This window comes from Amblyomma americanum, chromosome 10 (assembly GCF_052857255.1).
Source record: "Amblyomma americanum isolate KBUSLIRL-KWMA chromosome 10, ASM5285725v1, whole genome shotgun sequence".
NCBI lineage: Eukaryota > Metazoa > Arthropoda > Arachnida > Ixodida > Ixodidae > Amblyomma > Amblyomma americanum.
In genome coordinates this window covers 13,967,725-13,994,514 of record NC_135506.1, presented here as the reverse complement: position 1 = coordinate 13,994,514, position 26,790 = coordinate 13,967,725, and the positions used below count along the sequence as shown (strand labels likewise).

The 26,790-nt window shown below is 44.1% G+C and overlaps 2 protein-coding genes across 2 annotated transcripts in view; one reads left to right on the top strand and one right to left on the bottom strand.

Annotated features, from left to right (window-relative positions):
- Positions 1 to 26,790, top strand: part of RpL29 (ribosomal protein L29) — a 505,950-nt gene that overhangs the window by 112,712 nt on the left and 366,448 nt on the right. The window lies entirely within an intron of this gene.
- Positions 7,020 to 26,790, bottom strand: part of LOC144106912 (trissin receptor-like) — a 75,493-nt gene continuing 55,722 nt past the window's right edge. Inside the window, exons 2-4 of the mRNA XM_077639871.1 lie at positions 13,926 to 14,136; positions 9,171 to 9,361; positions 7,020 to 8,178 (exon numbers count right to left, since the gene is read on the bottom strand). Coding sequence (XP_077495997.1) covers positions 7,204 to 8,178; positions 9,171 to 9,361; positions 13,926 to 14,115 — 1,356 coding nt within the window. The 5' untranslated portion in view covers positions 14,116 to 14,136 and the 3' untranslated portion in view covers positions 7,020 to 7,203. The remainder of the gene's footprint in view (positions 8,179 to 9,170; positions 9,362 to 13,925; positions 14,137 to 26,790) is intronic.

The window sequence follows — 26,790 nt, the reverse complement described above, 5'->3', positions numbered from 1 at the left end:
TGCGGTTGGGTTAAATGCAAAGTGATGGCCAATCGGCTCAAGTAATTTGCTAGAGGGCCGCCTTTGAGACGAATTTCTTTCTTCGTTCCTACCTTGTAAAAGGGTATGGCAAGAAGGGGAAGTTGCTGAAGCATATGCGTTTGGAAAATATGTGTGTACTGGGAAAGAGAAAAATTAAACTAAAAAAAACTACAAAGACTCACGAGTACAACGAGGAATGAACTACTTGCTAGGCGACATCGACCACGTGTCGTAAGTCTCGCGCCTAACTTACTGCGCAGCGGCGAAGAAAGCGAAGAAAGCACAGGACTCTTTTTCTTTTGTGGGAGCAACGAAATGACAAGGAGAGATCTTTCATGCCATGCCGCTAAACCCATGGAACACGCCACACTGTAACATGACGACTAGAGGTGTGCCATTAGGTGAATTAATACCTGCTGCGGGTCCTTGGACCCAAGATATTAAACTTATTTTTGGAATATGGTGGAGTGCTTGGCTTTAAGCACTCTGGCACGGGTCAGCCCGGTATTGCACTGCCTCCAGTATCGGCCCGGGCCATTTTAGCGCGCGCCTTTTCTTTCTGTCTTTACTCTCTTATCCTTTAACTCTCCTACTTTCAGCACGCGGCAGCGAGCGTGGCACGGCTTGAGCCAGTAAGAAGGCCCGTGCACTTTCCTGCTGCAGCAGCAGCAAACCTACAAACCAAAACAACTGTGCACAGACTTTTGCAAGATCTATTATTGACCTTAAATGTTGCTTGGTTTTGGTTTGGTGCTGGTATTGGTTTTGTGCACTAGGAATGCATCAGTGTTATGTTACGAAATTATAGGTTTTTGATCTTGCTTTATCAGAAAATGGAGGTTTTTTTAGGAAAGTAAAATTTTCGCCCGTAGCTTTTTGATATCAACTTTTTCCAGAACACTTCCCCTTACTGAATTACGGAGGGCGCCTAGTTCAGTAGCCACAATGCAGCAGCCAGACTCAGTACTTGAGTGTCACCACTACAGCTTCGTGTTAAACTCTGATGTACAATAGTTTGGGGGAAAAACTTGAAAGTGTGCGGCCGAAGAAAGAGAGAAGGAACATTTTTAACGTCGCCAATATATCCCATGGCAGGAATAGCTTTCGTTTGTGGTCGCCCAATTTTTCTGCCGAAGTTTTGATTTCTCTGCGAAGACAATATGAAATATCTGATCGCTGAAATGACTTGCACATTATCTCACTCAGAAGACGCTATCAATGGTCGGGTGGATAAGTAGGCATCATTATCAGCTGAGACTTGGGCCATAGAGTTCCAGGGCCTGTGCCACTCCGATATCCTTACAAGGGTGGGTGCCCACAAGAGGCAGGTCCTGTCCCAATGAGGCGACGAGGCTTCATGAGCGCAGTAAAAGTATTCAAATGTTCTTCTACAGAGCTCAAGTTTAGTCACAAGCGTTTGGGTTTTCTCGGCAAGCTCTCTTGCACGTACGGACAAGACATTCTAGTCATATGCGCTGAAATCTTTTGCCTTTGAATACGTTTCTCTTGGCTCTTCCACTTTTATTTGTTTACTGCTTTTCCACATGCGTCGCGAAACAGCCTCTCTGACTGTAGAGAGGCAGGAGATGTTTCTTTTGCGGCGTATTTTATCAGCTGTTGTGGATTGCACGTCGGGTTTATAGTGAGGGCTTTCAAACACGGTTGTAAAAGTGAACTTTATGGCTTGCGATGTACGTGTCAAGAACATTGAACGCGGCGCCTCTTTGGGACGCAAGCGCCTGGGACAGTTTATTTATTTTTTTTTGCAAGCACTGTGGACACAACCCGCATATATGTTGGTCATCGTTGGACCGTGGGCAATTGTTCCCACAAAATCATTGAAGGCTGTTTTCATGTTTAAAGCGCACTTATTCGTCTACCGTTTAAAATTCGTCCAAACTAGGGGCTTGCAGGCGACACAACTTCACTGAAAGGTAACAATGCAAAATTTGTTTATAAGAAACGCACCAACTTCCAGTATTCAGTGGTTTATGATTTTTCGAGCTTATATAAATGAAACGTGCTGTATTCTATTGCGCAAGATTTTATAATTGAGCTCTGGATCAATAAGGCTACTTGGGGTTCCTTAAAGTGCGCTGACACTGCACAGCATATTGTGATATTTCACGTGAAAAAGTTGAAAATTACTATTGATATTCATTTGTACCGTCTGCATCCCAAGTCAAAGTTGTGGTCACAGACGAAATACATCGATCTGCTATCATAATGCGAAGGCCCAGCCATGTTATGAACTAGTTAAACAAAAGGGGGAGGAGGATGCGGTCTCGACAGGTCACATTTCTTAAGTCTTTTTTTTATTAGCTACTTTCAGTGCATTTAACATCTGAAATCTCATCACACACAGCTCAGGTATTGCTCTGACAAATGCTATATAAAAACTGCTGACTCGTAGAGCGGTAAACCTTTCTTATGTTACTAAGTTTCTGCGCTAACATTTTCAAGCGCTACAGCAGTGTGGTTGTGCTGATAGAGCGAATGCGAGTAAAAGGTCATAGTAAAATGCATCCTAGGTTCTTAGTGAGCGCCAACCAACCTAATCTGTTGCGTTGTATTCGTTTGAAAATCACCAACCTATACTTTTTTTTTTACCTTGCGACAAATATTTTGCCACTTGATGTTAAAGACCCCGAGTTGTTTCGACGTGTCCTTCTGCCTTGGTGCTCACGAGCTTTAAATGACGCTTCATTACGGGGTATGTCTATAGTGCGCTTGACAGGCAGCTTACTGAGAGCACCACAGCTTCAGCACTGGGTGATCGCGCCTGTTTCGGTGTTGGTATAGGCCTTTAGATTTCTGCGGACGGCAGGATTACATATTATAACAAAGACTTTATTGACCACCCTTTTTAAGAATATAGGGTGGTGGTATATTTAATCTAAAAGGAAGGGTGAATCGGGACGCTCTTTTTTCTCTAGAACCGTCGGGTCTGCTAATGCTGCTTTGATTTGGCAGGCTGTAACTCCCAGGAAGCGAGACACGAAAAACAAGGGCGGTTGGGAATACTGCTCCCCTTAATATGAATGACACTGGCTATCAACACTTAAAGAGTGCTCCCACCCCCGTGTTCATATCTTTATTATACATCACTTTCAGTGTGAACTAACGTTTTGTATAACACCTGAGCCGCAGCAACGAAATGATTTTCGGTACTCAGACGTTCGATGTGTCAAAACCCGCCCACTGACCAGTCGAGGCCTATCGTTGGCTATTACTTCTGTAATCGCTGTGCGACATTAAGATTGTAACATCAAGAAAAAATAAAAATGAAATTTGCATCGATCAAGAAAGCTGTGTCTTAACATAGTGGTACCGTAGACTTTTGACTTTTCAAAAAAGGCCAGTTTGTAGAGGTCACATTTATTTTAATGCTTGCTAGATGTCTTTGCAGGGATCATATGCGTGTGACTTCTTTCTTTATGAGATATTGGAATGGGAAATGTCACTCACTTGTTCAATAACAATTCGTTCGAACAAAAGAGGTCAGCTCCTACTAAGAGTTCCGACGAGTATCCAGACGCAGGCCGCCACCGAGTTTGCCTGTATTATTATTGCTTTTTGGTATCTTATTGCACGTCATGGTTGTTTCAGTTAAAGGGACAAAATAATTACTTAAAAATTAATTCTGTATTACTTTCTTAGTTAAGTTTCAATGAGAGCGCAGTGAATTCAGTTTTGTGCTTACTAAAAATATGAAACCATTTTCTGCTCGTCGCTTCCTTGCGCTTTAGCCTAAATGAGAAAGGAAACTCTTGACACAATCGCAGCAGCACAAACGTTTTGTTTTAATTCACAACCACCCCACAACTTTTTTTTTTTTTACAATGGCGATGGGCAACAAATGCTGTTACGACAGGCGTGGTAAAAGCATGGCTTCTCAGAAAAGAGCAATTCAAGTCTCTAGAGCCAACAACAGTTTTCACTCCTCCGTGACTACGTACAAAGCGACAAGATTTCACGTAATTACGCGCTTTTAAAGCACACTGGAACGTGACACATGAAGAAACCTAAACCTCAACACCTCACAGGATGACACTCCCATATACAACAGGACCTTTATGCTGTTTCACTTTTACGAAGCACATAAGTCATGAATTGAGTTCATAAGAGCGTCTTCAAAAATTTTTAGCACCACGAGTAGTTCAGTGAAATAAAATGTGTCTAGGTGGTTGAATATAAGTGTCAGGGTCGTTATATGGAGTTCAACTAGGATTTATGCAACGTCTTTGTCAGGATAATGCACAGATTTTAAGGTGGAAAAAAGGAAGATCGATAAGCTTCGAAAAACGGCATGAAGATGAGCACCTAGTAATATTTGTTAAGAGAGCGCCAAAGACAAATAAAACTCAATTAAGCCACTTCGTTTGTTTTTTATATGGAAATTTTTAAGTGCTCTTTATTATCTAAGACAACTGGTCAATATGCCTGCCACCACGTTCAAGGAGTTCAAATAAGCGGCTAATTGCAGTTCTTCATCAATCATTCTATTGATTTTTGTTTGCAAAATAAATACTACTTATTTGATATATGACATTACTGACCTCATTGAGTTTCCAGCACCTATTATTAGACTGTAATTAGATATTCAAACTCTCGTACTCAACTTATTAACCAGGTAATTCGATGTGTTCCGTGTGTGCAGAATAAGTTTACCTCTTCGCGTGACCATTTTTATTGAAAAGCAATTATGCTAAGTTAGCTGAAGGCAGCGAAAGAATACATCATAAACTTTTGTGAGGATGTTAGCAAACATCTTGTTGCGCCCTTTTGCGTCCAAACGTACTTATTTTGGGAGTAGTTTAAGACGTACACTTTGCTATCACTATCCGTTTGTTTTGTTATCATGTCTGTAGATCAAATGACCAGCAGTCACCTGCTAAAGAAGATAACAGCTCTTATTATTAACTGTCAAACATGCACCAATAAAATATGATGCACAGTAGACCATCGCGGGCTGTTGATGCAATCATGACTGGAGACTTCAGAATAAATAATAATTGGGTAACAGGAAAAACAAACTATATCAAATGGCATTTGTTTAGGACCGATAATAAACCAGACTGAGTTTTTGCACTAACTACAGAAATGAGATCTGAATTCATTGAGCAAGTCTGGGAAAATTACGCTTAAGTAGGTAGCGACTTGAGTTCTTTATTCACACGAAACATCCAAGGTATTGTTGGATGCTGTCATTAGTTCCATTGAACAGGTTTCCTGAGCATAGAAAGCTTATTGAACGTTTGAAAAAAATTACTTTATGAACCGTTTCTCTAGGGTCCCTAAAATACCTCAGTGCTTAAAATTCTTAAAAAGGAGCGGAAAAAAAACGGAAAATAACGCAATATTTTTATACGTGGCAGATGAATGCTTCCTGCTATTGACTACTTTCTCGTTCACACATAGATCTTTTGGAGCGAGTTTTTTGCGTTTTCTCACAAAAAATCACCCAAAACAGTCAATGATTCAGTCGTAAAAGCAGCGGTGTGATGTCAACAGCAGGGACAAGAGTATAGATGACATAAAGTTCACTCTATTGTTCATAGTCCGAGCACCTTGTAGACAAATCGGCGGAGTAAGCCTTCTCGCAGGTTCACGGATCACTCAGGTGAAGGAGTCTGTATACACGTCCTGAGGGATCGTTGCGTGCTCACACAGTTAGGTGCCGATTTGAAGTATTTGTGGTTGTAGCACGAATTTTCATGGCCAGAACGACGAAGGCTCGTCGCCTTGAAGTCGACTCGACGACGGAGGCCTGCGATTCCAGGAGATCAAGCGGTTCAATACGATTAAATCATGCAGATTTTATATTGCATCTACGCTCTGTAGACCTAATTTCACATTTTTTATCAAGTTTGTGAGAAATGCTCTGAAAAGCTACTCTCTGTAATTTTAAGATAATCTCCTTCTGACTTCTTTTAAGCTTCCAAGTGTACAGACGCTAAATAAAAAAAAGTTTTAACTGCGCAAACAAAAAACTAAAATAAAGCCCACTAGTTTGGCAGGGTGAGTCATTTGGCGAATAGGCGCATGCAAATTTGAGCGAGATAGAAAATTTACTCTGAATGAGTTTAGAATTCACCCTTCCGGAGCCGCGTATCGGCATTCTACGCTTATATATTTGCGTAGCACTCATGTATACGAGTCTCATTACGTCACTCTGCCAGCAGGGTCGCTGGCTACTCTTTCCGCGTATAATTCACTCCAAGGCTTCTTTCTGTCAATCGCAGTCACCCACACTCCTGTTGCAAGAAAGCTGTACAGGCATATATAATCTACCACCAATCCCTTTCTCTCCAGGGTCCAGTTGATTGCTGCCCAGGCTCAACTCGACACTGACTGTCACGAAATCTAAAAGGAGTGGAAACGTGTCCACAGATTTAGAATATTAGGGCTCTTTTTGTGAAAAAAAAACCTAGCCGCTCAGCCAGAAGCATGCCTTTGTGATAGTGACGGAAAAAAACAGCTCGAGCTGGACGAACCACGAAATAAAGAGGAATGCACGACGCCTGTGTTTTCTTCTTTTTGCCTTCCGGTTTCTTCAGATTTGCGCTGTTTTCTGCCATTGTCATCAATCTACACTGACAACTACGAACATCTGTTCTTCTGCAGATAGAAGCCTGTACAAATTACGGCGCACTGTTCACAGTTCTCAATGTAATATTCAGAGTTTAAGAACGCGTACATAGCTTAACCGATATCACATAAAATTCTTTGGAATACTTCCACTTATCAATAACACGCCAAGCTGTGCTTTATATGCTACGTTTCACTGGTCGGTACGTTATTTTTTCGGAGATTTTTCTTTAGTACTTCCGTCCAACCACTTCCGAGTGCAAAAACTACGAAACCAGATCTCAAGTTTCCAAAGATAGCTAAAGTATTGTCAAAGCGTTCATATGGGCTTAATGAAACCCTTCTTTCAGGCCATGTTCGCTTTACGACAGAGAATACGCACACTGAATGTGCAAAGATATACACACCACTTCACTTGGTAGCGCAACCTCCTCGACGTTATATCGCGAGACCAGGGCATTTCGTGCAGGCACGTCACTGAGGACGCTAACTCCTTGTCAGCTACTGCGAACAAGGGGGCCACTTTCCAGCCCAGAACCGCACACGACCGTGATTTCGGCGAGTCGCCGCAGAGGCGACTAGGAGCCGTCCTCAGACAAATCCATTGGCATGCACGACCGTGTTCTCCTGGTGCTGGAAGACCGACGATGCGGTCGTCTTGCCGTTGGAGCGGTTGGACGAGAGGCGTCGTATCTTGCGCCGAGAGCGGCACAGAAGCACGTCCTTCATGCTCCGGCGGAAGTTGTCCGAGAGGAACGCGTACAGGATCGGGTTGATGAAGGAGTTCATGTAGAGCACCAGCGTGGTGGCGATGGTCAGACTGACTGCCGACCGCGACGCCCCCTCGTAGCTCGCCGACCAGTACTGGTAAAACTTGCGCGCGTGGAACGGCAGGTTGCAGACTGCGAACCCGAGCACCACGGCCACCAGGAGCCGGATGACCTTTCTCCTCGCCCGAAGCACGGTCGCGGCTGCCTGCTGCTGGTAGTGCTGGTGGACCTGGTTGCTAGCCGGAACGGGGATTGAGTGCTTCTTGTTCTTGGTCTGCTTCGGCTTCCTGACAAAGCCCGCCCGCGTCGTGGAGCACGCGACGGTGTCCGGGAGCAAGCTCTCTCGACACTGTGCGGAGGACGAGTTGGCCCTGGCCAGCGGGACTAGCTCCAAGGTAGCCCTTCGTGGACCTCCGGGTGAGTAGGCGGTCGGGACACTGCTCCTCCACAGCTGGAGGCCGATGATGGAGTACATGACGCTCATGATGGCGAGCGGCACGAAGAAGCAGACGACGAAGTTGAGCACGTCGTAGGTGCGGGAGTCGTAGAGGAAGCGGCGCATGATGCAGATCTGGATGGTGCGCTGGGGTTCGTCGTGCGAGGGCACGTCTGCCGTGCCGCACATGATTAGCCGCGGGCTGCAGAAGCCGGCACTGATGAGCCACACGGAGAGCACGACGATCCGCAGCCTCCGTATGGTGATGACGTGCTTACTCCACATGGGGTGCACGATGGCGATGTAGCGTTCCACGCAGATGACGGTGAGGATCCCCACGGAGGCCGTGTAGCTCAGCGCCTGCGGGCACAGAAGCGAAGAGCGATGTAGTATGCGTATTTTTCTTCTTTTGATGATTGATCGGTTTGTTCATCAGTCCTTTACTTTAACGGTCCCGTCACTGGTGAACACATCTCTCAAGCAATACTGAACGAAAAGACGTCTGTATTAACCCATCAATTGGTTCGTCCATTGACTGACTAAGCAAACAGGTGATCAACCTATGTATCTAAAAGCCAATCAATTAATGACCTATTTATTTGTGTCATCAAGCAAGTCATGTCATTTATTTACTAAGCCATTCAAACTATCTACAAGGTAATACAACGCTGCACAAAAGCATAAGTTAACTTTTCATGAGCCTTGGCTCGTTATATCTCTTGTGTTAATGACGCTTTCGGAGAGGTAACAACATGGCTTACGTACTATTATCGCTACATAGAAACCATATCACAGCTCATAGAGCTCGTTTTCTCTTGTAAAATACTTTACTTTCATCTACGACGAAGCACTGATTTCTTGCTTAAGACTTTTCCTTTTAGTCCTAATTTATGAGATTGCATCACCTCAGTGTATCGCTTTTAATACAAGCTTTGCATGCTACATCATCCATTCAATTTTTTTCAAATAGGATAAAAGGTTACTTTTTTATTAATGCGAAAGCATTATGTGGTCAAAAGACAAAAAGTAATAAGTAATTAAAAAAAATGACAATCTCAAGTGATAAAAGCAGCAAAAATAAATTAATAATTAAAAGATGGAGGAAGAAAGAGAGGAAAGGGAAAGACTGTCGCATTTCCGCTCTTCAGCAGACTTAAGTGCAATCCTGTAATTTTTATCATAATTGATCTATTATCATCTCTGAATAGCAGGTTCTTGAGCGAAATATTATCTTCAAATAGAATTCGTAACAGCTTTCTAACGTTACATCATCCGGCTAGAACGAGTTAGCTGGGCAATGAAGAATTCAGCGCCTTACTCGGAACGGAGCGACGGTATTTCAGAGGGCCCACCTGTATGAAAAAATACATTCGGCAGAGGAAGTCCCCGAAGGGCCATTCTCCCATGAGGTAGACGGACATGTTCTGGTAGACACAGAACAGCCCGACGCACAGGTCGGCCACCGCCAGGTTGGTGAGGAAAAAGTTAGTGATGGTGCGCATGCGCCGATGGACCACCACAACCAGCACCACCAACAGGTTTCCTGGGCAGAAAAAAAAAAAGAGCTCATCTGATTAAGAAGCAGTATTCTCTTACAGAGATGGTCTATTCATAGTCTATTGACTGTCTATACTAGTGTACTAAAAGCGTAGGGTCATAAATCTATCGACTGTCTATCGACTGTCTTTATGATTTGTATTGCCTATAGACTGTTCTGTAGGGTTTGTCTATAGAGAGTCTTTAGACTTTATAGACAGAAGTCTGTGGACAGCCTATAGACTGCCTAAAGAACTTTTTGTGAGCTGTAAACAGATCGTTATCATTACTAGCACAACTAGCACACCTACGCCCATTTCAGGACAAGTGGGTCTCCCATTTATCTCAAACTATCCCTGTCCAGTGCCACCTGCGGCCATCCTGTCAAAAAAAGGAATCATAATCTCATTCTCCGCTGTGACTTTACGTCACATTGCGCACCATTTATCTTCTCTTGTAATCCATTCCGTTACCATAAGGGCCCGTCGGTTGCCTTGCCTTCGCTTTGCGTGCTCTGGCTACGCGCATTGCTTTTCCGTAATTACGAGTAGAATATCATTCACTCGCATTTATTATCTGACGCATTATACTGCCTTCCTGACTCTAAACGTCATCGCTATCATTTTTCTTCTCAAAGCTCGTCGCACTGTGCTCAGTTTAGCACAGATAGGTCATCGTTACTGAAGCAGGGAGAGAGATAAGCTAGGGTGAATGTTTATGACGAAAACATTAAAGACCAAAAGGTGTCCCATTTAAAGCTAGCATGCAGCTACACAATATTTCAGCCAGCAATCGAATTGTAGAAAATTTCATCTGGTTCGCGCTTTCGTTGAGATCAGGTGTATGGAATTATGAAGGGGCTTACGGGGCTCTAATTTTTGCAGAGTATAAGGTTGTTTTTTTACTAAATTTTTGCGGGCATCCCCTTTGCTAGCAGAAAGAAATTAACCATACGCTGCAGTGAGTGAAAAAAAACAACAGACTATTCATGCGCCTATACGCAGAATACCTCTTTGCTCTAAAAAACAAAGCAGTGATACCTAATTATTTAGAAATTGCCTACGCATAAGTCTAGTTTTATTCAAAATCTATCTCCCAAATCATGCAATACAAGCTCGCCTACAGTCCAGCGCTCATGGAATCCGCTTTCCCGCGTCATTTAGCTTGAAGAACAGAAGTTCTTAATAGCTTCGCCCTCCGAAGGGCGCTGCTGTGTCGTATGTCGCGACGGGAAAATTTCCTGGGCGGGAATTTTGTTTTGACTGGAGAGAAATGATGCAGGTAGTTCCAAGTGGTGTGGAGCAAGGTATAGGACATTCTAAAAGACCAAAATATTTCTCTTAGCTGAAGCCACGCACATTGCATTAGATGCGGGTTTCACCACGCTAATTCAATGCAGAGCTCGTAAGATTGATAAGGCGGTAGTTTAGAAACCGGCCAATTTTCAGATACTCCACGTGGAATTTCAGCGCTCCAACTGCGCTTTGCCGTTGTCGCAACTTTCGCGCGAACGTCGAGAGTAAACAGGCCGCTAAAAATGTTCGTTCCACGTGCTCATGCGGGAAGGGCGAACATAGTTTCGAAAATGAATATTCTCAAGCGAACGTTCTGCTCTATGTTGGCAGTAGAGTTGCGATTTCGATCGAAGGCAATCCCGAGAAAATTCTTGGAACGTGCAGCACTAGTAGGCATAGATTGTGCAGCTGTAAATCTTGTGACGCAAGTTCTTTCTCTGAAGTAAGTTTTCAGTTGATCCCTCATTCAAGCCGAGGTCTCTCAAGTTGAGCCTACGCCCGCGATACGTAAATATAGCACGCACTAGAGAAAACAATCCCGGATTCATTGCCACACCTGCCCGCCTGAGAAAATGAATTTACCAGATCCTTGAAGAATCGTTAGTAAAGTTTGGGATAACTTCGTACGAACTTTGTTCTGATACATTATTGAATAAAAAAACATTGGGTTGTAAATTAGTGTCCGAGCATTACTGGTTATGATACTGATAATGAAACGATAGATACAAAAACAAAATGGAGCGTTAAAACTGTTACCTTTTGAAATGATGTGAGACCATGTGATCTGAAGACAACATTGCTATGATCACTCCTTCGAAATGCTAAAACTAAAACGAATTTAACTTACAGTAAGAATGAAACTTATATTGTCCCTAGAATCTACTTGAGCTACGGATAAAGATGCAGAATCAATTACATTCCCTCTCTGTTTAATAACATGGTACCTGTTGTGCTGGAAATAAAGCCAGCAAATTTAGTCAGAAATGTAATAAAATATGTTTTGATTATAAGTCATATCATCAGCCTGTGGTATTTCATTGCAATCTCTACCTCTCACTTGTATTAACTTAACTTTCTGTTTTCTTGTTTCCCTCTTTTTTGCTTTTTTACGTTTTTGGCTAAGGTAGAAGTCAATATGGGTTTCAGGGTGTGTACTGGGAATAGTTCGCGTGTTACAAATCGAACGGATCAATAATTTTTGGTACCTTCTTGCCTTTGAATCAATAACCTTCTGTACCATTGAGGTACCCTCTTGGTACCACAATGAAATATATAGAAGAGTCATGTCTTTGCAACAGTTAGGCTTTTCATTTTTTCTTTGCTGGCTGAAAACGATACGGACTCTAACGTTCACTGTTCTTTCGATTTTATTTTATTGTAACTTGTTTAATCCTCTCTGAGCATTATGTCAATGCGATGAAATTTATTTGAAAAAAAAATCACTCGTATTCATGCTTGGCCTTTTCCCGTAAAACAAAAAGAAAAAAAATTGATGGTCTTCAGCAATGTATGCATTTTGAAACTATAAATGCCACTGGACACCTAGGGAAACACTATGAAAATGAAAAGCCAGGTTCACTTATTTAAATGAAGTGCTGCTCATACAAGTCTTACACTCACGGTAAGCCGCGAGGCTGCCAGGATAGATCCCACGAGACAAAACTTCGCAAACATTTCAGCCGGAACTTCAGGAGTAGGCAGGAACACTGGACGTTCGCGCATGATTTATATATCGTGGCTATGTACCTCTGCACGTGAACCGAAGGATGCGAATTTTTTGATGAGCCTATTTCACTCAATGCTGCGGCAGGTATTGAAGATAGTACGGCAAGATATTCAGCTCTTCATCACTGCAACACTCCAAAGCATTTTGGTTCCACATGGAATAAAAGACGGCCTCCACCATGAAAAATTTTTTCGTGCATATAATCATTCCTGCTGAACGTTCTACCCATGGACGGCCAATATGGGTATGTTGCTTAATTTAGAATCGCATGCCTGCTGACATAAATCCCTGGACGGATCCTGCTTTCGCCGTGTCTCTGTGCTTGTTCTGCTTTACGCTTCTAGCCTTAGCTCTCATTTTTTTTTCTGCTGTGAAAAAACGTTAAATATTACTGCGGCTACCATAATTCGAAGAATGAGAAAGCATTGACGCCTCCTCCACACTCTTTGCTCCGTGTTAAGTCCGTAAACGTTTTGCTTCTAATTAATTAAATAATTATTATATGTCAATCAAACTTTACGTTAGATTAATTAACACTCATCAAACACATTTCAATTCATTTCAAACTTTATTTTCACTCCTTTGCCTATTTTCTCAATATTTTGCCGTCCACGGCTGTTTTCCCGTCCACTAACTATATCAATGTCCGCGATATTTCAACGTTTTTCACATTATTGGCTCTAATTATTTATCTAATCATCCTATTCGGATAAAAAGTTTTCGCATCATCCTTACATCGTCCTCCATTGATCTCTGCCATTCGTTTGATTCTACCTCTTCTGAGAACGTCTCAATCGCTGCGGACACGTTTTGGTGACACGATTTGGTGAAACGACCCCGTCGACATAGCCTACAAGTGCTTTCGCATTAATAAATGGTGGTCATGGCTCGTCATCGCAAGAATGAAAACGCTGGTGGGCTGCCATGCTTTTGTTCAAACTAGAAGAAAGCCTTTGGGCATCGGTCACGCTCCGATCTACTATACTACCACGTGGAAGCTCCTGTCATCTGCCTTTGAGTATAACTTGCATGTTAAAGATGTCTGTGTGCATTGCACTTTGCTTCGAATATTACCTTCCGTCTCTCTGGCCTTAAACCTTTTTTTTAAATTTTAGACTGACAAAATGTGTTTCCTTATTAACTTTAGAAATAAGCTGTAGAAAACAGTCTACTGTGTTCATATTGCATAGATATTTTGCACCAGAAGGTAATTGCAGATTAGTCACCAGGAATTATGAGCACTAAGTGAGGTGCATAATCAGTTGCATCAAAGATTATCACGCGTTCATTATCACATGGATTGCTCAATGATCGTCCGTGGCAGCATAGATACCACAAAAGAAAGAAAGCGTAACGATAGCGTAAATAAATACAGAAGGATAAATCCGAAGGTCATGACGGGGTTTCATGCAATGCAAGCAACTCATCACAATGAGCTTTCTAGTGAACGCTGCATAAAAAGCTAAAGATTTAGTCCATAAGCAAGCGTATTACAATTTAGCAAACTGATATAAAAAATATACGATATAGAAACGAACGACAATGCTCACCGAAGAAGCAACAGCAGAAGACGATGGAGTACGCGAGTATGAGGCTGACGCGCACGTCCATCCTTTGGAAGATATCCTCGTCCGCCTCAGAAGAAGCCCAGACACCGGAAGCGGTAGTAGCCGACCCGTTGCCGGCCGCCTCCGGAAGTCCGAGCGTGCTGCTGTCATTGGCGTCGTCGGGAGGAGCCATGAATCAGAGTGGCCGTGTCTCCTGCATCAGTGACGTCATGGCTGCAGTTTTACGTCGCTATGCAGAGCCTTAAATTTACCAGAGACCTAGCCTGAGGTGACTCAGACAAACGCATTTGTATCTCCTGCGGCCTAAACAAAGTAGAAAATTTACCCCCTCTACAGAATCGCGCAGGAAATCAATTTTTTTCACAAATAAGGAAAGAAGTAGCCACTTCACCAGCGCTGATTAATTTTATTTTTTGGCTCGAAACTGTACTGTGCTACAGACGCGCCGGTTGGAGGCGAAAATACCAACCCCAATTTTTTCTTATCCTTTTTATATACGGTGCACTGTTGAAGAAGCGAAAGACTTTGCGGTTGGCGCTGAGCTCCTTTATATGCAAACGCGAAATCTTTTCTTATGTGGATATGTGTTCTAATCTCTTGATTATATTATGAATCCAACAGACAGTGCGAAGTCGGCGGTGGTGAATGCGCCCCGCTGCTTCTCATTTAATTATAGGTGAAAATAAAAAACGACATAAAATGAACCCAATAAATTTATGGATTAAAGGTTTACGTATTCTTTGGGATGTTCTCATCGGAAAGAAGTCATAAACCACACATAAACAACTGAATGATTATGCAAAGAAATAGGAGGATGACCGAAAGGCCGGCATCAGTTTTGAGTGGGGCTTTTGCTCTGTGTCCACACCAGAAAGAAAAGTCAATGCATGCCTGGAAGGTTGTTGGACAAGTCAGTAAGGATATAAAGTAACAAATAATCTAATGTAAGCATGAAAGCCTCAGGCACTACTGTTTGTAATTGACGAACAGCGCATAATCGCTGGCATGACGTCCGTTTTATTTTACTGAAGGTAAAATTTGATTGAAGGTAATTTTCTGGGGAAAGAGAACGATCTTTAGCTGCTAAACTGGAAATGCACAAGAAATAAACACGTGAGGAAGCATACAGTTCTCTGTGAAGACACAAATAAAATATGAGAAAATTGTCACATTACAGCCAAAGCGAACCGTGGTTGCCTGGCTCAATGTATTGTTATGCAGCACATGCGTAAGCATATGTTATTAAATTCATATGTGTACGTGTAAGAAGCAGATTGTATTCATACACACATACAGGCACACTCACGCGTTGGTTACTATTGGGTTCCATGTGGACCCAATAGATTAAATTTATTTTTGGAAATATGGCGGAGTGCTTGAAGCGCTCGGGCACGGGTTGGCCCGCTACTGCACTGCCTCCGGGATCGGCCCGGGACTTATTAGTGTGCGCGCGTCTTTCCTACTATTTCCTGTCTTATCTGTCGACACTTTTACTTTAAGCACGTGGCAGCGACTGTGGCTCAGCTTGAGCCAGTGGGCAGGCCCGTGCACTTTCCTTTTAATGCTTCCTGGCAGCAAGAGCAGTAGCAGTACTACTAAAAACAAATTCTATATTGTTGGGGCGGAACGAAAGTCCCTGGAACTTTCTTTCGCATTCTCAGAAAGTGCAGGTGAAAAAAAAAAGAGTTCAAGCATGCTAACTTTTTACCCTTATCAACCTGTCGCACACATTCGTTCGCTCCTCATTTCCTTCGATTCCCTATTTGAAGTTGCGCATTGAAATTTCCAGCTAGCAAGTAAAGGGCGCAAAGGTGCCTTTAGACAGCTGCTGTTTACGCATGTCCAAACATGCGCTTGAAAAAGCTCCCTGCACTCGTTATCAATTCCACGCAGCTTTGTAAAAACTATATAGGAGAAAGTTTTTTCCTTATTCCGGCACAAACGCGAATCGTGCGTTCGCTTCGCTCACGCCACGTTCAACGCAAATAAAAGACCCTCTGGGCGACTGAAGGCACTATTGTGATTGAAGAACCTCACAGCCATTGCTTATGGGGCTCCTGAAGAAAACACGGACTCGGAAAGATGGAGTCAAGTAAAGAAAGATGTTGCTACTCTTCAATGTCAACTTCAATAAAGTTTGCCGGCGTCGCGAACTCGGTACCGTTCGGATACTGAATGAACGACACAGACGACAATGCGATGATTTCAGTGCGCGGGCAGTTGCCGCGCCTGTTTTTATCTCTTGCTTTTGGTTACTTTCAGCGCGAGCTGGATGAAGTTCGTTTTTTAATCTGGGTGTTAAAATTCAACTGTCTTTTTATGTTCAAGGGCAAGTTCCTGTCTTGGTATTTGAAAATGCCGTAGTTTTTCTACTAATTTTTGCATATTACTACGAAAAATGGTGTTTCTCGCGTAAATGTGAATTCCACCATAGAATTTCATAAAATTTCCTGTGAATTCCACCATAAAATGTCTTAACCGTGATGTCGGGCATGAGACCAGTACTGAATTTGGGAGGTAAATTACGTCGCTACAAAACGTCCCGCAACTGGTACGAACATATCGACGTCACAGCTGCAGCAGAGGGTCGTCACTTGCGCTCTACCAGAAAAGACAATAACGAATAAGTCATATTGTCCTTAAGACCATAAATAGCTATTCCTGAATCCGACTTTACACAGTAGCAACTGACCTGGCAGTGGGTCTTTTGATGAATAGCACTGACATTATTTAGGATGGGCTATAAAATAGAAATAAACATAGTGCCTAGCCCACAGCAATTTAGCCCTGAAACTGATACGAAAATTCTGCTTCAGTTCTCTACCAAAGGATTGCCAAAGTTCAAGTTGATTAAAAATTACACGCCAACAAAGGACTGCATTGCAACACTACAAGGATGAAAAGTCCGCTACCAGCTCGACTTTAGTGTGTAAAAATGCGTGGAAAAAATGTAGGGGACACTGAACCTCATCCTTAAGTGTATGAAGTGATAGCGTTGATGGGTCAATGCCTATATATGCGGAATAGGTCATTCTCTACTTAACATTCACAGATCGCTGGGAGTCCTCACACCACTCTTGGAGCAGTGGTGCAGCGGTTAAGCGATGCACCCCTGCCCTGTGATGGCAGGTGCTGCCACCAGTGGGGATTGTGCTACCCACGTTATTTTTCGCGAGCAACGTCTCGCGATCAATCATTAATTTAAGTGTCACCTGCCACGGTGAGCAGTTTGCTCACAATCCGGTTGTTAGGTTGTGATGACGTAACAAGAACACGTCGCCGATGTAGCACACTTCCCACATAGCTGGCCCACACCTAGGTTGCTTCTCTGGGCATTTTCTTTTTTTTTTTCGGGGGTGGGGGGTGGGGGGGGGGCGTCCGCTTACGGTCAACGACGCCGGCTTTCCTGCGCCACGGGCTCCTAACGCTATCGCTTTAATATCAGTCCCGTTTTGTTCTTAGCGATCCATTTCTGATTTTTTTTTATTCTACTGCTGCTATTTTCACGCCGGAATAATAAGGTCAAGACCAAATGCTGGGCTATGTGGTTCCACATGCTTCCCTGCACCACAGCGCACAGAAAATGAACCCGTGTAAACGCCTCTTCAGCACTAAGAATTCAGTACGGTCTCTGAGGTAGGCTTCTTTGCATTTCATTCTCCATCAACAGAAGCCACTGCGAAGCCGATATTCAAAATCAGCCCGCCATCTCCACTGCGCCAGCGCTCATTAGGCCCTCGTGCTTTGGGCTCTCTAAGCTGTTCGCTGTCATGCACAAATCAGTATAGCTTTTGAAAGTCGTGCCTGCAAATGAAAAACGGAAGGATTTAAGCGAGAAAACCAGGAAGGACGCAAAATAGGTAATGCAAGGAAGGCAATTGGTTAAAGAATGTCAAAGTAACTAAGTGAGGTAAGGTAAGTAAGTCTTTCTAGATTAGTCTCATTGGAAACGTAAAAGCGATACGTACGCTACAATCGTTCCTAAAACCCATTAAACAGCCACTCTTCGACAAATCATAACGGTTTTTTTTTTGTGCAAAAAAGGGCATTGTGTTAGCTGTTCTTCGCAGTTTACGTATATTTGTGTAGCTATACCAGCCCAGTACATTTCAAACAGCTTTGTATGATCCTGGAAGTTATGCATTCCCATGATATATCAACACTCGCCTATGACAATGAAATTAATAAGCAAGAAAATAAGGCATAACGATAAGTTATCATGTAATTAGGCTGTGTGGCACAGTGAGTAAATAGGTAAGTCCGTGTAGTTTTAATTGAAGAACGAATTAAGGAAGTCAGTATTTTTAAAATTAAGTAACATTAAGTAAGTAAAATTAAGTAGGTGGGGCCGCTGGCAAAGTACAGGGTTAATAGGAGAGACATGGGAGAGGCCGTTGCCCTGCAGTGGGCGTAGTCAGACTGATGATGATTATAATCTAGTGAGTGATTAGTTACCTAAGCAACGATGTAAACTAACCAAATAAGAGAGAAGGTACTCCTGTAAGTAAAAGAAAGCTAGCTAGGAACAAACTAACTAGTAAACGACCGACCCAATCAACGAGCGCCTGAATTGCAGACTGCGACTACTGCCATTTGCGCACTAGACGGGCGCGCAGCGCATTCTTATTTGGGACACACGTCCCGAGACCGCGGGGGTCATCGCTCGCTGAGCGCGACCGAGTTGAGCGGCCGTAACTCCCTCCACAACTCACGGCTCTAGACACCGCAGCCGGGCGCTGGCCAGAGCAGCAAAAAAAAAAGTTGGGGGTCGGAACCGTGGAAATCGACCGGTGGTGCTGCGGCCTAATTGGGACAGCGGCGTCGTAACGGTGGCGTGTGCTCTGGGTGCGCGCGCTGGCTCGCTCATGTCTGCCACGGCGCGCATCTCATTTATCGTGGAACAGTGTGTGCGGGTGCTGGAAAGTTGCTGGCAGAAGCGACGACGAGGCCTGAATATGCACGCGCAGGTTCGTGGCCGGCAAGAAGAAAGGGTTCCGGGCTCTTATACGTGATAATCAAATATACGCCAGACGACATTCGCGAGACGCTTCCCAGAAGTGGGCGTGCGGGGGAGAGATTGGGTGTGTGGAGTGAAAGAGGTTGGTGGACGTATAAATGTGTGTGTTCTTTTGTTGAGGTCCCTGCGCCCCTAAATAAAGGTGCTGTGTGAGGCAAGTGTTTTCGTGCTTGCTTAACAGTGTGACTAGACGTCTAGTTCTGGCAATGTCCACCTGCCGTAGAAACCTTCCTTTTGTATGCCATATGTCTGTGTCTCTTCTTTTTCTGATGACACGTGTTTCGATTCGGACATCAAATAAAGAAGCTTAAAAGAAGAGGGTGTCAGTTTTGTGTATCTTCTTTTGCTCGATTAGATGGGTGCTTTTGAAAGAGGAAGTGACAGTGGCTTGAACATTGATTTTGTGAGGCAAGCAACAAGAACAACATTATATGTGCCATCGCTTTTGAGGCAACAACAACAATAACATTACGTGTGCAGTTGTCGCCCTTGTATCCGCTTTCCATGGGCCCGCGTGGAAGCCCCAACCTCCCCCCCCCCCCCCCCAAAAAAAAAAAAAAACGGGTGGTGCGACACACGAGCATCAGACATATCTCTCATGATCCAGTTTGGCTGCCTTTCAGAGAGTACGCCTAATCTTGTTCGGGTATTTCGTCTCTATTAAGAAAAAACGTCTATTTAATATTTCACAAGAAGTTATGAGACCTTTCAGAAGATTTTCATAGCCATACATTTTAAATACCATAAATGAAATACTTTGACTTCACTGGCTTGGTTTGTGATCACAGGAAAAGACGATAAGCAAATAGTTTTTTTTTACCGGAAAATTTGTCGAGCTCGTAATGAATGGCAAAGAATAACTCTTTTTTGTCCTGGCGGTGGTAAATGCGTGATTAGAAGTGTGAACTAGCCATTTCGCAAGACGTGGGTAGTTTGAGTCTTAGTTAGGATAATCAGTCGCTATGGTTTGGCTAATTAAATTTAACGAGCCGTGCTGACGCTGGTAATGACAGCAAGGGAGCGGCAGGATATAATCCCGTGGTTCATAGCAGGTGAAATTTATGCACCAGCATCGCACTCGCCAGGCTGTTCTCTACGGGTCCGTTGTGCAGCGTGCCTTTCAGGGCTGTTCTTTGTCACAAAAAAGGCGTAAAGTATTGCCCTCATTACCATGGGCACGGAGCGTTGTATCCGGCTGTCCTGCTGAAATGAATAAGCAATAAATGTTTCCTGGTACTGAAGCAACAACCCGTAAGCACTCATGAGGCATAATGGGATAATGCTTGCGTGATGGCGAAAGCCTGCGTCTGCCATGAAATTATAGAGCAAGTATGTCAAATTATTGTCGCGCCTCGCGTGCGCTCTTTCATCGAGAACCGTGCAGCACAGTAAGAGCTAGAGGTGGCGGCGTGAGTTGCTTAGGAATGAACGCTCAACATCGTACGTAAAGATAAACGCGGTCTGTAAACGGGTAGCACCTTTCCTCTGGACGACTCGGCTGTCCAATGGCGCCAGAAGGTAGTCGATGGCACTATGCCATCGGTGATCAAAAATCATTCCACTCTGAGCTGTTCTATTAATTGGACGCCACTTTAAATGTCAGTAGCTACAGCGTCTCAGACGCTGTACATAAGAAACTTCCTCATTTGTTGCGACATGAAGGCTTCGTGATAAATGTCCCCTCCCAGAGGCGAGAAACTTTAACATCGTGCAGTGGAGATTGTACCAGGGCTAGGGTGCCACTGATACTTCGCCGAACGTAGCACGCGAAATTACTTCTGATAAAAAACAGAAAAAGTCACCATCAAGGAAGAATCTTCTCTACTGACTTCTTGCGTTCAAAATGAGGATGTCTGACATGGCTGCTTTGAATCTGCTTTTTCCGATGTGTCCCAATACTTGACTCTAAATTGCTTTGCAAAAAAAAGTATGTTCAGCTCCCATTTGCGCTATTTAATGCAGCGTCATCTATTGTCCACTCGCACTGCACAATTTCCTACATCGTAGGAAACACTGGAGCGCGTGGCAGATAGCCTCAAACCCTCCGTGTGGCGTTGAACTGCGGGCGCTTTTCGCAGCATTGTGGAAAAGGTTCTGCTGCGTTGCAGCTGCTTCTGAGAAATAGAAGAACGCACCTCTATTTCCCATCTATTCTTGAAAGCGGCCGCCAGGTATCGCTACTAGTAGGATTCGAGGCTATCGGGCACGCGCCACCGTGTTCCTGCTCACATTGCTCGTGGTAGTACATACGAACCGCGGTGACTCGCTAGGCCTACTCGTCGCGGAAGAGCACCAGCGTCCCTAAAACTCACTGTTCACCGCTCGTGAGCGTCGTAGTGTGTGAACGTATGAAATGTAGCAGCTCGTTTCGCTTATTTGTAATACAGCTAGATAACAGCAACTGATCGGTTCGTCGTCTCACTGGCATGAATGTATTGCTCGGCCGCCGATGCTAGCACGTAAGCGACGGCATATCGGCCTATATGCCTACCGACGCAGCGCTTGGCTGGTGTCGCGCGTCGCTGTTTCTAGTACGTCACGTAACTGTGACATGACGTCATGAATGTTCACTGGTATACTTTAGGAGATTTATCTGCTGGGCTAGTTGGTGTTGCATACTGAAACAAAGATTTTGTGCCTAACACACACCACACACAGAAAGAAGACGACACCACGGGCGCACACTTCAACTGTTTATTGAGGGTGAAGCACTCGACATATATAGGCCACCAAACAAAACACCGCGCATGCGTACAAGGTCACATGAAAAAAACACTAGCTGATTAGGCGCGATAAAAACTTGCGCTCAGCCTCATAAAGAAAAACCGATGTATCACTAACACAGTTAGGGCCCCCTTTCTTGATGTAGAACGCTTCCAGAGTTTCTCGGGATGTCTGACACCTGCCTCTACCCAAAATCTTCGCCTCACGGAACCATGGGAAGCAATCGGTGCAGGCTCTGCAGTGAACCACAAGTCGCTCACCTTCGTTATTTTTTATATCTAGTGCATGCTTCCTAAGCCGGTCATTGACACAACGCCCCGTCTGTCCAATATAGGATTTTCCACTGGACAGAGGAATTTCATAAACCACATTTGTGGCACACTTCACGAAACGCTGGCCATGTTTCTTCTGGCAGCCAAGCTTTTGCCTATCGCAAGTAATGCGACGGCTTAACTGGGAAAGCTTTTGGGGAGCCGAGAATACCATCGGTACATTATACCGGTTAGCGACTTTTTTCAAGCCGTGCGTGACCTTATGAATGTATGGGAATACTACAGGCCACTCTTTCTTCTTCGGTTCTACCCTGCTTACCCCAGCCTTCAACTTCTTCAAAAGCGTTTCAGCCACAGGGACCAATACCGACTCAGGGAAGCCAGCTGCAACGAGCCTGCTCAATTGGTTACAAAAACTTGCCTGCATTTCATGCACACACGACTTCCGGAGCGATGACTCCAGGCAAGAGGAGCCGCAGTGGAGGGCAGTGGAATAATTTCGATCACCAGGGGATCTTTAATGTGCACTGACGACGCACAGCACACGGTCGCCTTAGCGTTTCGCCTCCATTGAAACGCGACCGCCTCGGTCGGGTTCGAGCCTGTCTCGATTATGACAAAGAGCATTTAGGGACTATCTGCTGCCAAATTAAAGTGTATATAAAGAATCTTTTACGTAGAATACTTGGTCGTGGGTGACCTTATGTACAGAGGAAGCCCATAACAAGCATTTTACAGCCGAAAAAATTGGTCTCTAAACACATTTAATACGGCAATCGCGAGATCGTTGTGGAAATTGAAAGCGTCGCAAATGCAACCATGCCTCGAAATGCTGCAGCTCGTCGCCGGTCACTGCGGTACTGAATGCCGCCAGTGCAGGCAGCTGCTAGACATGCGTGCAATTTAGCTGCGCTCAAGAATAGGGGAGGGAGCAGTTGCTTTTGCTGGTTCTTCGCACTTAAATCTCCAAAAGCTAGAGAGCACAATAGAAAATGGCCGGCAAAAAAATTTGGTAAATGAGAGGGGCCTGTTCCGTTCACTTTACCCCGTGCCGAAGCAGTGGAGGCATAGCTATCCCCAAGCGTCAACCAGAAAGAATGCAACCAATGAATGAATGAATGAATGAATGAATGAATGAATGAATGAATGAATGAATGAATGAATGAATGAATGAATGAATGAATGAACCAATAATTCAATCAATCGATCGATCAAGCTCTCAACAGAATAATTGGTTAATAATTGTTTGTCAAATTGCCGCGAATCTTTGCAGAGTTTCCTTGTATATTCTGCAAAGCTGCCGGCATGCCGCTTTATCGCTTTGTTTGCGATGCAAGGCGCGACCAGATTTATCTCGATTGATCGGATCCAGGCAGAGCTTCTACTATAATTTTGCTGTTTTGGAAGCCGCCGTGTCAGATTTGAAGGTCACCATCGTATTAAGGACAATTAACCTAGCCTGGATATCGATTCACATCTAAATACAATGTCAAATTTCGCGGATGGGGTGGACAAAACTTAGGACTTGTCCTGGTAAAATTTCGATGTCGCTTACCATCGTATTAAGCACATTCAAATTAGCCTAAATATCGATTTTGGTCTAAATCTGATAAGGTCAAATTTCGAGGATGGGCCAATTATTAGGGGTGGGGTGGTCTGATGTTGGTAATGACAAGGGCAAATTTGGGGAAACCATCGCGTCGACAATAGTGAAATTATGCCCCGGTATCTGCCCAAAGGGTGTTTCTCTGAATTACTAAGTCCAAACGGCATTTAAGTTTAGATGAACACATAAATCACAGTGCAGGAGCACAGTGCCGGAGCTTTAGTTCCCGCACTGAATAGAGCAATCGCTTTAATAAAAACACCAAAAGCCAGCCACAGCGAGCAGCATTCGCTTGTATATCGAAGCTGCTTGCATACCGGAGCGACACGTTGCGATTGGTGGAACGGCATGATGTTCATGAAACGCCATGATATTAATGGAAAGGCATGATATTCATGGGACGCCATGATATTAATGTGTCAAAGCTACCCTTACTGCTGTCAGCGAGTACGGCCAACTATCGGCGAACCTCCGGCACAAATCAGAACAGCAGCTTGGACTTGTTGGTCACAAATGTCACAAAATATTCCAGGCATGGTAATTGATACAAAGAAGGTGTGACGGTCCTGCTGTTGTTACCAGAGTCACTGAGAGTTGACAGCGCGAGTGTCAACGCTCAAGAAAAATCAAAAGGGCTCCCACAACCAGCCTGACCAGCAAGACGTCAGGCCACTCCAGCTGGTCACGAGCCGCAGCTGCCAGGCCCCATTCAATTAACAGAGGCGGCCTGCACCCATTCGTCTTCTCATACAGGCAACTCTTGAACAAAATAAACACCCTGAACTCCCACAATGAATTCTGGACACTTGACGTTGTGATCACAGAGCCATTATTTCTGCCTTGAATTAGTATTGCAGGCTTTACACATCGCTTTTTCTATGCTGCGTCTTTGAAGGCCATGGCTCGTTGCAGAGATTTCGGATATGCCTTTTTCCTGCAATGGGCGCAGTCAGGTTGATGATTATGCTGACGTTTACCACCTGTTTGAATACACATGCACAATGGAATAACTCCAAACATTAATGTCTGTAGTTTGAACTCTCACAACTTCTGTGCACGCTCTTCGTGAAGCTTGGTAAAAACAATTCACATGAACTCCCTGTATCCTAAATTTTCAGGGCATTCTGTCAGTTGCGCTCGCTTGAGAGTTTCCATGCAAATATGGGCAGTTTTCATATCTGCGCACACAGCTTCCTGTCTGGCCCAGTGAACTTACGTGCATCTTTGGCGTTTACTTAGCTTAACAGGAAGGAGGGCGCCCGCATGTTTACGAGTTTCTGAACGGGGCAAAAGTTACTTGTTCTAGCAGTTTGATCTCACTAAAACACTCAGCTTACCAGAAAGAGACTTAAACTGCCCTGAGTTAAAGAAAAAAATTGCAATGTCGAGCGACCGCCTTGACGAGAAAGGTAACGAGCCAGCTTAACTAAGAACTTGAATTTGCTGCACCGTCTGGAACTCAAACAACGACACATATGTAGCGTACCATAGTTATTTCATTTTGAAGCGAAAAGCGTCACTACTCTAGCTAAAGCAGTCTTCGGGTAGGTGGCACAGTGACCTTGAACGACCTTCAACCCAACCAAGGTTAGCCGTGTATGGCCATATGTGGTAAAGTTGTGATGTCGAACCGTTCATCCCTCATTTTGGCCGATGACCTTTAGTTAACCTTTGATCTCAACAACATCCAATGGGGTGATGTGAAGCCACGTGATGACATCCAATGGGGGTGTCGTAAGATCATGTGATACCACGTCATAGACACGTGGTCGTGTGGGTATGCATAGAAGGGCTGTCGCGAACGTGCAGCAAGCGTGCTTGCTTTTTCGCGGAATTCCAGGGTTAGCAAAGTTAAGCCACTGCCATTTTTTTTTATAGTCAGAACGTGATTATAGTTAGTAGACGACTTTTTCAAGACTGCTTCCTTTAGATCTCTGCGCAAGAAACACCAAAAATTAGTCGCTTGATTGCAGCTTTCAAATTTATTTGTCCGTGTGTCAGCGTAATGAATCTGTAGTTAGAAAGACCGCGTGTTTACGGTGTTCAGGAATTTATGAATTGTTTATTGTGCTTTAGACATTACAAAAGTACTGACTTGGGGTAGAGGCAAAAGGCGATAACGGTGGTCGCCTGAATAGGCCCTCGTCCCAACAGGAACTTGCAGCGCATGCAGGCAGCAGTACTGACACAGTAGAATGAATGTATATGTTCAACAAGAACAAGATAGCAAAAAGAGTATTCTATACAATAATGTTTCATCAGAAGTATAAAGCTGATATGTATTGAACTATAGACATATCCATTAGAGTTAATTGTATATCTCAAGCTAACAAACACTGCATATAAAGCAAGATTTAGCAAGAAAGAGAGAATCAGTGTCGTGTACTAGAGAGAAAAAAAGGCAGAAACTTGCATGCAGCAGCAGCAGCAGCAGCGGACTGTTCGAACTGCTGTGCTCTTAACTTTGTTTCGTCGAATTTGCAGGCCTCTCGGTGATTGTGTTCTACCGCTCCACAACGACGCTGCAGCTTCGCACCACCCGCGAACATATCAAGACTACCGGTGAGAACATTTACAGTGTAGGAAACAGCCGTAGCGTAGCGGGGGTGGTCGTAATCTATTCCTTCAACAACCAAAACGATGTGAAAAAAATCCAGGTGTTTTGTAGAACGTAGGCGAGACGTGAATGTGGCTGCCATAATATTTGCGTGAAAGGAATATGGATTTATCCTCAAATCTGGTGCACCTGATCTTTCAGCAAGTGCTCAATTTGACAGTACTTTCTTCAACTGCTTTTGAATGTTGACATGTGTTTCAGAATATTGTCAAATTAGGGGTCGTAAAAACTGTCACTGCGCGTGAAGACCGATCCCCTACGAAAATATTTTCCAAACTACGAAGATTTGAACGAAATCACCTTAGACGGAAGTCCCTCTGCTTGGGTTCTTGAGATGTTTGAGAAAAAACTGACGCCAATCAATTTCATAAACTTCTAACCAACGTTTCGGGACCAACTCGGCCCCTTCTTCAGGGGTGACTAAAGTGTGCCAGCAGCAGCGGGTTGCTGCAGTCCCTCTCCCTTTGTTAGCACGTGGCGCAGTCCACTAGCGTACGCGGAGGGGAGCGTTCCTGGAGTCGTATTCATCGCCGCCTTTGTGAGCCGGATGTGCCATGACTCCACACGTCGCCTCTTGAACAGGTTTGGCCCCACGGCCAAGACGCTCACCT